We start from the raw sequence: 11,111 nt of genomic DNA on the forward strand, positions 1-11,111 counted from the left end.
ATCCACATAGCCTCAAACTTAAAACCAGACCCTCTTCTTTACACTATACAATCATCATGTTGCTTTAGTCTAATAACAAGATGGTCTGAATAAGCAATAGGAAGATGCTCAACAACCATCATTGGGAAAAGGGATCTCCATTCATTATTAGCTAAGAACCTATCCAATCTTTCAGAGATGCTTCCTCCATTCTGGCTCTCATCCCACTAGGTAAATTGAGGTCCACAAAAACCCAAGTATGACAGACGGCAATCATACAAAACGTCTCTAAAGTCCTCCATTTGCCTATCTGTTCTACACCTTCCCTCTCCCATTTTCCCCTATGTGTAAGATCTCATTAAAATCACCAATTAGAAGCTAAGCACAGTCTGATGGTACAATAATTGACTGTAACAAAGCCCACATTTCATGCCTCTTTGAAACCTTAGGATGACCATACATTCCTGTTAGGAACCAGGATACATCACTTCCCTCATTTAACTTAATCTCAGCATGGGTATGAGATTTAGAGAAATGAAGAATTTTCAAAAGGAGTTGACTTTTTCAAAGTAGGGCAATAACCCCCCCCCCCCCCCAAACGGCTTTCATTACTCACTACTAAATAGTTAGGAAAACCCAAAATAAACTTCAATCTATCCATTTTGCTAACATTAAGTCTTGTCTTTTGCGGAAATAAGACATTGGGATCTTCTCTTCGAAGCATGTCTCGAAGCACTCGAACACCCCATGGGTTCCAAAGCCAACTAGAGTTCCAACTGATGAAACTCATAACTATTAGCAAGGCTGCAACCAGCTCTTGTCGATAACAAAGGTTCAACTAGCACTCATCTAACTCCTTCCATACTCGTTCCATTCAAGCTGTCCAGTTTTGACCTCTTACAAGAAGTCTGTATTTTAGTCTTAGCATCAATCATATTAAGCACACTTTTCTTTGAGGATAGCTTTCTAGATGTAGCAAGTGCAAACTCAAAGCCATCCAGTCTTGCCTATTACTTGCTCCTCTTGAGAATAGTGTTTTTAACAGATAATTGCTAGTGTTGCTTCTTAATTTGTAAAACTTTCTCCTAGACCATAGGCCCATCATCTTCATTCCCACGCCATCCTAGCCCATCACCTTTCTCCTATGCTCAGCTGAAGGGTGATAAAAAGTCCCTAGGATCAAGTGGATGATTATGGAGAGATTGGCTAAAAAGAATTTTCAACCATTATCATATTATGGCCCCCATCATCTACTATTCCATTATGGGCATTAGAAGATACCTGTTTCACTCCTGAAATCACTTCCTTCCCATTGTCAGTTTCCAAACTTGAAGTCTCCTCCTGTAATGGTTCAGATGATGCAGCACCTCCTTGCTCTGCCTCGCATGGCCATTTACCACCACTCCCAGCCTGCTTTGAATGAAGAGTATGATTTTGAGAATGGTCCCAAACCCTACGTCCCAGTTGTGCAGCACGTAGCCAGGAACCAAACTGCATGCTCTTTGGATCCTTTGAAACATCTATAGAACACTTATGTGTTTCATGAACAATTTGGCCATATGTAAAGCAAAACCTGAGTAGCTTTTCATAATGAATTGGAATTCAGAACCGTTTCCCTTCAACTATTATTGTTCTAACTTGGGTAAGAGGTTTCTTCAAATTGAGGTAGACTTTGAGACATAAAAATGGACCCCATCCCAAATCATTTTCATCAACCTCCATGTCCTCAACATCCCCTATTGAACTCCCAATTCTAACATCACACTCCTTGTTCATGCTGGCCAGCAAAAGATTGTACGTGCAGTTGTAACCAAAATGAAGCATGATCAAACTTCATGTTACTGGGATGAAAAAGCCCTTCAAACTTCTTAATAACAAAGATCGCATTGTCAAACAACCATGGCTTTCCTTCCTCCACCCTCTACTTATCCACGTGATTAGCAAATAAGATAGTGAAAATATTATTCCCAACCCCATTAAAGATTGCCTGTTTGCTCAACTGCCAAACCTTGGCCATGGTAGATTGAATAACAGATTTTGGGATGACTCGATCAAGCCACACCTTACCAATCAAACATAGTTCCCCCTTACGTAAAATATCCTTCGTTGCCTCCCCTCCAAAGCGATAACACCTTCTTCCTCCTCTGTCAAATGTAAGTGACTACACAACCCTTCCAACGACTGCCTACAACCCACTCAGATAAAAAAGAATAGAAAAAGATAAAGAAACTAGAAAGAATATTGAAAGACAAAGGAAACAAGTTGAAGTAGAAACTTCAAATAGACTAGAAACACCATCTCGTTCTCTCAGAGAGAAAAAGAGAGGAGGCTAGGTGCTTCATCCTTGAAGTAGCATAAACTGTACCAACTTAAATATACGCTATTGGAGCTGGAATTATTGCGGCTACTGGCACCAAACTTAGATACATATATCTTTGAAGGGCTACGACTATAAAGAGATTTTATAAAAATACACTCATAAATTAATATGACTTCATATGATTCATTAGATTTACTTTACAATCTAAAATACCAAATCAAACTTTATTTTTATAAAATTATTTTATGATTAAAACATATCTCCGTATCATTTATATTTAACATCCGGAAAGTTAAAATATTTAACAACATAAAGTTCCTAGCTAGCTAGGCAGTTGAAGCATTAGTACTGGTGTGAATTGAAACCAATGAGGCATAAAAGCCATCCTTGTTTTTAATCAAATTCTCATGTCTCCCTTTCTCTACAATAACTCCATTTTTAAAAACTGCGATTACATCAGCATTCTTGATTGTGGATAATCGATGAGCCACCACCACCGTAGTCCTGTTAACCCTAATTATGTTTAATGCATCTTGAACCACTTTTTCAGACTCGGCATCCAGTGCACTGGTAGCCTCATCTAACAGTAATATCTTCGGACTTTTAATCATGGCTCGTGCAATGGCTACTCGTTGCTTCTGCCCACCGGACAACTGGACTCCACGCTCTCCTACTATTGTATCATAACCCTTCATTTTGGAGGCAAAGAAGGAAATCATATTAGAGTATGATAATGCTATATATATAAAATAAATCATAAAATCTATATCTTCTTGTCACCTTATGTATTTAGGATAAGTAGTGATTTAACTTAGTATTACAGTCAAGATCCAGAAAAAAAGCTATATCTGGGGCCATTTGAAACTCACGTTTACCGCAAAAGACTATATTTGTTATGGAATTATTGAACAAAACTAAATAATAAAAGAATGTTCAAACTAAATAATAAAGACTATGGGTGTATTTGGAAACACAAGTGTTCTAAGACATTTTCAGTCTATTTCACTACTATCAAGAGATTATCTGAGATACTCTTAACATCAAAATGAGCCTAAGGATCCTTATCATATAAAATAAATAATAAAATGTATACCTATTCTCATAGTTTTTGGAATAAATGGTGTTTAAACAGATAATGAGAGCAATTTAAAAATATGTACTGCGTTGTTTGTTTTGATTACCTTTTGTAAGCCACTAATGAAGCTATGAGCATTTGCCAACTCTGCTACGTCTATAATTTCTGTCTCTGTTGCATTTCCTTCTTCCTTTCCATATGAAATGTTGGCACGAATAGTGTCATTAAACAAAACTGGTTCTTGACTCACGAGACCCATTTGCTGCCTCAGCCACTTCACTTGAAACTTTTGAATTTCAATTCCATCAAGTTTAATATGACCAGAATCAGGATCATAAAACCTTTGCAGCAATGAAATGACTGTGGATTTCCCACTCCCACTTTCTCCAACCAAGGCAATTGTCTGAGAAAAAAAAATTAGTACCAATGTGAACAACTTTTCGAGTCTTTTGTGCTAGTTGTTGAAAACACCAAAAGTACTGAACCTTACGAACCTTGTTAGAATGGATAGTCAAGCTGAAGTCATGGAAAATCTGAACATCTGGCCTGCATGGATACTTAAAGCTTACATGAAGAAACTCAATTTCTCCCTTGAAATTGTCTAAAGTTATACCAGACTCATCACTTGCATCTATCTTCGATTGCTGGTCTATTATTGCAAATATGGAAGAAACAGCATTCTTGGCTTTGCCAGTATCTGGACCCATGGAGCTTGTTTGAGAGACTCCCGTGGCTGCCAAGGTCAAAGCAAAGAAAACCTGAAAACCAAGCATTCACCATTATTTAACTTAATAAGATCGCAAGGGTTCATGCCCTTGTTAGATTTCTTGTATTACTGTTCAAATCATTGGAAAGCCTGTTAAAAGTAGAGAAGGAATTCATACTTGGAAAACATCTGAGGATGTTGCTTTCCTTGCTTGAACCAATTGAGCTCCTGCATAGAAAAAGGTAGCATAGGCAAGAAACAACAAGCCAAAAGATGTCCCATATCCTGTTCCAGTGATCAAGCCTTGCTTTATTCCAGCCTTCCTTGGGCTTTCGCATTTGCTTATGTATAAATTCATCACCTTCTCTTCAGCACAAAAAGAAGCGACTGTTCTTATGCTCCCAACTGCATCATTGGCAACTTGGCTTGCTTCCATGTACATCATCTTCAACCATACAAATGAGATTTTGAGGGATCAACTTTCCAAATAATAAACTTAAGAGTGATGAAAAATTAGATATGTATATCTATATATCTATATCTATATATATATATATATAAATAGCTCAGTTTAATAAGATGGACAGAGTTTTTCTTATATAAAAATCTCAATTGTATACAAAAAATTGTTTAAAGAAAGAGAAATGCTTTGCATCTGCACTAAATCCTTTTATCTGTAGTCCCCAAAACAGAAAGAGATAAAAAGGAGATGATTAGTTTTAGAACAGACCTTTGCATCTGCACTGAATCCTTTCATGAACTTTAATTGAGCATATGCATTGATACCAATCAGAGGAATCAATGCAAGGATAATAATTGCCAACTGCCAACTTCCAACAAATGCAATGACTAAACCTGCAACTGCTGAAGCAATAACATCAAGAATCTGACCAAGTGAATCTCCAACAAGAGCTCGCACTCTAGCAGCATCTGCTGAAAGCCTAGCACCAATCGAGCCACATGAGTGCTCAGGCTTATCAAACCAACCAACCTCCATGTGAACCAACTTCTCAAAACACATCAATCTAACACGTTGAATTAACTTGCACCCGGCCACAGAAAAAAGGTATGCTCGTGCTGGAATTGCAAGAAACGATACCACACCAAGGATCACAAAAATAATTGACCAAAAATTTGTGTCCTTTCTCAGTTTATGAGGTGGTTCGTAAAATGATTTGATTACCTTGGAGAGCAGCATACCAAATATAGGAAATAATGTGCCATTTAGGATTGCAGCTATAGCCCCAAGAAGAAGAATAGGAATCTCTTGCTTGTTAAGGTAGGCGAGACGGCGGATTAAGACCTTTGGAAACTTTTCTTCTGGTTCTGTCCACGTATCATCAGGGATGAGGACTTCTATGGGCAATCCAAAGGTGCAACTATTAACCGATGATCCCTGACTTATAGATCTTAGGTGTGACATTCTTTGACTGTATCTCAGACTTGAGTGTCTAGAAGATTCAGCAGTAATTTCTGATCTGTTTTGATCGTCTGATGCCTGTTCGGACTCCTTGTTTACTTCTTTCAAGTGTATGAGTTGCGAGTATGCTCCATTAGGATTGTTGATTAGTTCCGAGTGTGATCCTGAGAAATTAACCAATACGCTTTTTGGTTGATATATATTTAATTATATATTGTTTAGGACTTCAGATTTCAACCTTGTCTAGAGAGTGCAAAGCAAGGTAGTTGGAAAGATGACATATTTAGGCAATGAAAAAACACTGAACACTGTCAAATTAACAGATAGTCGGCTCAATGCTGTAGCATACCCTTTTCAACTATCTTTCCTTGTTGAATGACTGCAATCATATCAGCATTTCTGACTGTACTCAAACGATGGGCAACAATAACGGTAGTTCGATTGACCATGATCCTGTCCAATGCCTCCTGCACAATTCTCTCAGATTCTGCATCAAGTGCACTTGTAGCTTCATCCAGAAGTAAAATTCGTGGGTCTTTTAGAATTGCTCTTGCAATGGCAATTCTCTGCTTCTGACCACCAGATAGCTGCATTCCATGCCCACCAACCACGGTATCTAGTCCCTGGATTGAAAAATTCCAAGTTAGTAATTAAATGTACAATTTCTATGGTTATGAGGAGGTATATTACAATGTCTAAAGTTCCAGTGGAGGCTAAAACTCAAAAAACCTGAGGCAATTTATCAATAAATTTAGCAGCATTTGCAAGTTCAGTGGCAACTCTTATCTCTTCAAAGGTTGTACCATCCTTTCCATATGCAATATTATCCTTAATGCTGGATGCAAACAACACAGGTTCTTGGCTAACAAGACCAATTTTCTGCCTAATCCATTTAAGACGGAAATCTTTGAGGTTAATGCCATCTATCATAACTTCTCCAGCCTGTGGATCATAGAATCTCTCTATTAGACTTATCACTGTTGACTTCCCACTTCCACTTTGTCCAACCAAAGCTGAAGTTGTGCCTCTATTGATATAAAGAGAGAATCCACTGAATATTTGCTCGTTGGGTCTGGCTGGATAACTGAAAAAGACATCTCTCAACTCAATATCTCCGTGAATATCATCCAAAATCTTTCCCTTTGTGCTATACGTATCTATCTTTGGCTTCCTCTCAATAGTCTTAAACATCTTATATGCAGCAGATTGACCCGCAACAAAGGCATTTATGCAGGGAGATGTCTCGCCTAGGGACCTGAAACATCCACATGGTAGAAAAGGCAAGAAATGAAAAATGAAATAAACAAAATACGTTTATATAAATACATCTATTAGAGAGTATTGGGAGCCAAAGAATATTCAAAGTGCACGCAGCTTACGCAGATCCAGTCAATACAGCCGTAATCACATTCAGCACATCACCCCCATTGTATCCTTTATTCAGTATCAATTTCGATCCAAACCATACTGCCATAGCAAAGCTGCCAAATACTACTAACTTAAAGGCGGCAAAACCTAACCCTGAAACCAAGCCTTCATGAACACCAGCTTTGTAATCTGTTTTTAGGAACCTTTCATAGTTCATTACGGCTTGTTTCTCCCCATTAAATGATACCACCTACACAAGAACCAAATGGTAGATATCAATCATTTGCTAGAAAATAACTGCAATTTCAACTAAGTTTTACCAAGAGATAAAGTTCATATTCCCCAGGGATAATGCATATATATAGTTCCAACAACACGACATACTGTTCTGATTGAACTGATTGTTTGTTCAACCACATTTGCTGCATTTGCATAAGCAGCTTGTCCACGGGAAGCTGTCTTAGCTATGACCATTGACATAAGAGCACCAGTTGCCACAAGAAGAGGAAATGAGGCCAACATGACAAGGGTAAGAAGCCAGCCTTTGGAAAATGCCACAACAAAACCTCCAATGAATGTTGACATCAGCTGCAGAAATTTCCCAACCTGCACGTTCAAAAAACTTATGGTGTTTTTTGTCCAGATGTGAATTTTGATGTACAAAGACAGCAGTATAGTACCTTCTCACCCATGGCATCTTGTATCAGAACAGTGTCACCAGACATCCTCCCAACCACCTCTCCAGTGTTCGTTTCATTATCGAAAAAAGCCACATCTTGTCTCAAAATAGCCTTCAAGTACAAACCCCGTATTCTCGCAGTTTGTCTCTCCCCTGTGATCATCCAACAAGCCACCTCTGACAAGAACAAGACAACTTTCTCATTTTTCAGTACCACCCGATTGACGGATGTTTTTAGCGTTCAATAAATTTCTTGTAATATTTTGTTGTGGAATCTACTTACGGATGAATCCTCCGGCACCAACCCCAATGCCCAGGTAGACTATTTTTAGACAGACCTAAAACATTACCAGGAAACTAATCAATGTCATCTTCATCTGATCAACACATTAGCATATTAGAAACGAGGAGTGTTCAAATGCATTAAATCTTCTAAAAACAAGATTAATTAATTTTTAAACAGAAGCGCTAGACAAGTTATACTACTACTATTACTAGAGATCTTGGCATATTTTATACTTTCATCAGTGGAGAGGGCTCCATATCCTCTTGAAGCCCATTGGGCTTACCAATGATCTTGGGTCACCAATTAGGCTATTGACCCACGGTCCCTTAACAGGTCGGCCACCTCCAGGTTTTGATCCATCCAAATCACCGAAAGAGTAACTGGCTCATGAGAGTCTATCGGGCGAGAGAATCTGTCATTTGAATATAAATATAAACCCTTCATCCTAGGACCTAAATTTCGAATTGCAAATAAACTCACTTTCATATAATAACGGAAGTCTTACGGGTTTTATATATACAAAGAACTTAGGTACGTGTAGATTATCTGATTCATTAGTATTGAAGAAAGAGTTTTATTGTAATTACTAATTTAGGCATAGGAGTCGTTTCCACGAAGCCCCAAGTCATTCTACTCTTTGGTTGCAGTTGATCATGTATGAGTGGCAGTGAAACACATCCATAACAACAAAAAAATGTAATGAAAAACAAAGTGAACGTTCAGCTACAGTTTCCAGTGACAGATTGGAATTGAGCTCGGGGAGCGTAGTTTTTACCTTGGAAACTAAAGGAACAATATCTGTAGTACTTCCCAAACTATTAATCATTTCCCCGAAGAATACAGTTATAAGGGGCAGACCTGAGCCATTTCCAATGGCACCCATTGTACCAGCAATCATCAAGAAAACATCAGTGGAATCTGCAAACGAGAAAAGCTTAAGAAATGGAACAGTTTTGGAATTCTGATGATCTCCTCCGGTACTCTTTTCGAAGTCTTCTCGATCACCGATCACGTTCGGGCTATTATTCTCAGCTTTTTCTACGTTGTTTTTTAGTTCGGCTCCCTCATGCGTGGTTGTTGTCCCGACGTTCAAGCCATTTTCCATCTCCATTTACACCGTCCACTAAAATAGCACCTTCACAACACAATTTACTACGTCAAAAATGGGTACTAACAGAATCATGGATTATAATGAAAAACAGAGAGGCAGCGAAAGAAAATAACGAGTTGTGTACATGATTTTCGTTTGTCAGAGTGAGTTATAAGCAAAAACTTACTCACAAATTTCAATTTTCAGTCTAATAGATTGCTCAAGACGGGAAATTCTAGCTCACTAAAGTCACAAGAACAATAGAACAAGGAGAGAGAGACAGAGACAGAGACAGAAATAGAGAGATATGCGGTATGTCATTTGGTGGTCATGAAACATAAATGAAAAGAAAAAGTAGAAGGAATGAAACTTCAGAGCCAAAGTGATAAAGATTTTTTAAATGGAAGCCTGCATAATAGAAAATATTCCAACGAAAACATCTCTGAGGGAACCATGATCAGAAGAAAACTGTTGTTTCAATTCCAGTGAACCATGATCAATACCGCACCAAGACTGCAAAAGACTGCAGAGGAGAAGCTGATGCAAAATATAACAATTGCTATTTACTCAAAGCTATACAAAATTCGGTTGGGAAATTCCCGGCTCAAAGAAGCATTCGTGTTTGTGAGTGGCAAGAAATCTCCACTCCACAGCAGATTGCGCGCTTTCTGCTTATTATCACCAAGTTGATGAAATTTCAACTGGAAAATGCCATGTTTATTATTAATTAAAAAAAAAAAAATTGTAACCAGGTTGTTCTGGCTATGGTGTTTGATCCTCATGAAACTCCTGGCAATATTGCATAATATTAACAATCAATAAAGACGTACTAAATGGCTGTATGTTGAGAAAGACTTACTCACCTAAAGCTCAAAAAAAAAAAAAAAAAGTAAAAAGAAAAAAGAACACCTTATGCCTCGATATGATCAGGTTCCCAGGTGCAGAAAAATATCATGCACGTCGTGGAAGCAGTAGTTCGTGTTGTTTGAACTACTACATACGGCCAGCGCATGCTTTATATACACATTTTAAGGGATTATATACACATTATATACACTTGTCTGTACGTAGAAGGACTCATTGCTTTAATTTAATTTGAAGTTTTGAACCCCAACTCCAATCATTCTGCGAGCTAGTCGGCAATGATGACAGAGACCAGTGATCGTGAGAAGATCATAAATGCCAACTTCCAACCGCTGTGTATGTAGACAATGCAGTAGTGTCCCGATAAGGACGATCAGACAGTGAAAACCTCGAAATACATTATTTATTATCATCGACTGATGAATATAATAACAATAGTTCTATATATATACAACCGGCCCCTACGTGCGTGCGTGGATATCGATATCTGATCTTTTATCTTCTCGAAAGTACTGCACGACGTCGTACATGTTGCAGATGGAGACAAAGAAGCAAACGGTGCATGGCTCACCGTTTACTATTTTGGCTCATTAGGCACCGTTCGATACTTTTGTATTGTTAGGCACCTCCCCACCTCCCCAAGAATCATGCAGCAAATTGCTGCAACGTAGTGATATGCTCTCCTATAAATAGGAGAGCTTAAGGGTGCAGCAGAGTGTGCAGCAGAGAGTGCAGAAGAGAGAAAGAAGAGAGGAAGAGAGTGGGTGAGCAGAGAGAAAATTTTTCTGTAAAAATCATTTCATAGTGAAATAACAGCAGCTGTGGACGTAGGCAATTGCCGAACCACGTTAAATTTCGTCCCTCCTTTATTTAGAATCGTCTCTGTGTCAGAACAGCTCCCAACAACTGGTATCAGAGTACTGGTTCGAGCTGTCTGAAAATTCAAGTTATTCAAAATCAATTTTTGACAACTCCGCGGTGTTCCTCGTGTCGAGACGAATCCGTTGCCGCAAACGGAATCGAAAATGGAGGTCGGACGAGGCTACACGCGCCCCTAGAAGATCGGCACATGCATCTGCTGCAACCCACGAGCCCCACGCGCTCCGGAGGTTGAAGACGCGTGCACCACATGCTCCCACGCGCCACCACGCGCGCCAGAGGTTGAAGACGCGTGAAGGACACGCGCCCACGCGCCCCCACGCGCGCCCTAGAGAGGTTTGGCGCGTGTGATACACGCGCCTCACTCTCCCCCAGGCGCCACAGTACTGTATGCGCGTGTAATACACGCCCCCACGTGCACTGTACAGCGCGTGTATCTCACGCG

The 11,111-nt window shown here is 39.1% G+C and overlaps 1 protein-coding gene across 3 annotated transcripts; it reads right to left on the bottom strand.

Moving 5' to 3' along the window:
- Positions 1–2,509: 2,509 nt before the first annotated feature.
- Positions 2,510–9,986, bottom strand: LOC122318954 (ABC transporter B family member 4-like). Of its 3 annotated transcripts, XM_043136733.1 has the most exons (13): positions 9,833–9,986; positions 8,609–8,968; positions 7,831–7,885; positions 7,549–7,724; positions 7,253–7,474; positions 6,880–7,118; positions 6,230–6,755; positions 5,850–6,123; positions 4,811–5,664; positions 4,259–4,525; positions 3,869–4,132; positions 3,481–3,777; positions 2,510–2,988 (listed from the first exon to the last, which is right to left on the bottom strand). In XM_043136733.1, the coding sequence occupies exons 2-13, from the start codon at positions 8,942–8,944 to the stop codon at positions 2,626–2,628; spliced, it is 3,873 nt and encodes a 1,290-aa protein (XP_042992667.1). In that variant the 5' UTR covers positions 8,945–8,968; positions 9,833–9,986; the 3' UTR covers positions 2,510–2,625. The 3 variants fall into 3 exon arrangements, with proteins under 3 accessions (XP_042992667.1, XP_042992669.1, XP_042992670.1); XM_043136735.1 differs by lacking the exons at positions 8,609–8,968; positions 9,833–9,986 and adding an exon at positions 8,117–8,594; XM_043136736.1 differs by lacking the exons at positions 2,510–2,988; positions 3,481–3,777 and having other exon boundaries at positions 3,881–4,107.
- Positions 9,987–11,111: the final 1,125 nt, after the last annotated feature.

This window comes from Carya illinoinensis, chromosome 8, assembly GCF_018687715.1.
Source record: "Carya illinoinensis cultivar Pawnee chromosome 8, C.illinoinensisPawnee_v1, whole genome shotgun sequence".
Lineage (NCBI taxonomy): Eukaryota > Viridiplantae > Streptophyta > Magnoliopsida > Fagales > Juglandaceae > Carya > Carya illinoinensis.

What these genes read in the sequence shown, in the direction of transcription:
- LOC122318954 (XM_043136733.1), bottom strand. Translation starts at nt 8,944, where the DNA reads ATGGAGATGGAAAATGGCTTGAACGTCGGGACAACAACCACGCATGAG. An exon ending in TGACTATCCATTCTAACAAG is followed by an intron (nt 3,778 to 3,868) that starts GTTCGTAAGGTT and finishes TTTTTTTCTCAG; the next exon opens with ACAATTGCCTTGGTTGGAGA. An exon ending in TCATTAGTGGCTTACAAAAG is followed by an intron (nt 2,989 to 3,480) that starts GTAATCAAAACA and finishes TCCAAAATGAAG; the next exon opens with GGTTATGATACAATAGTAGG.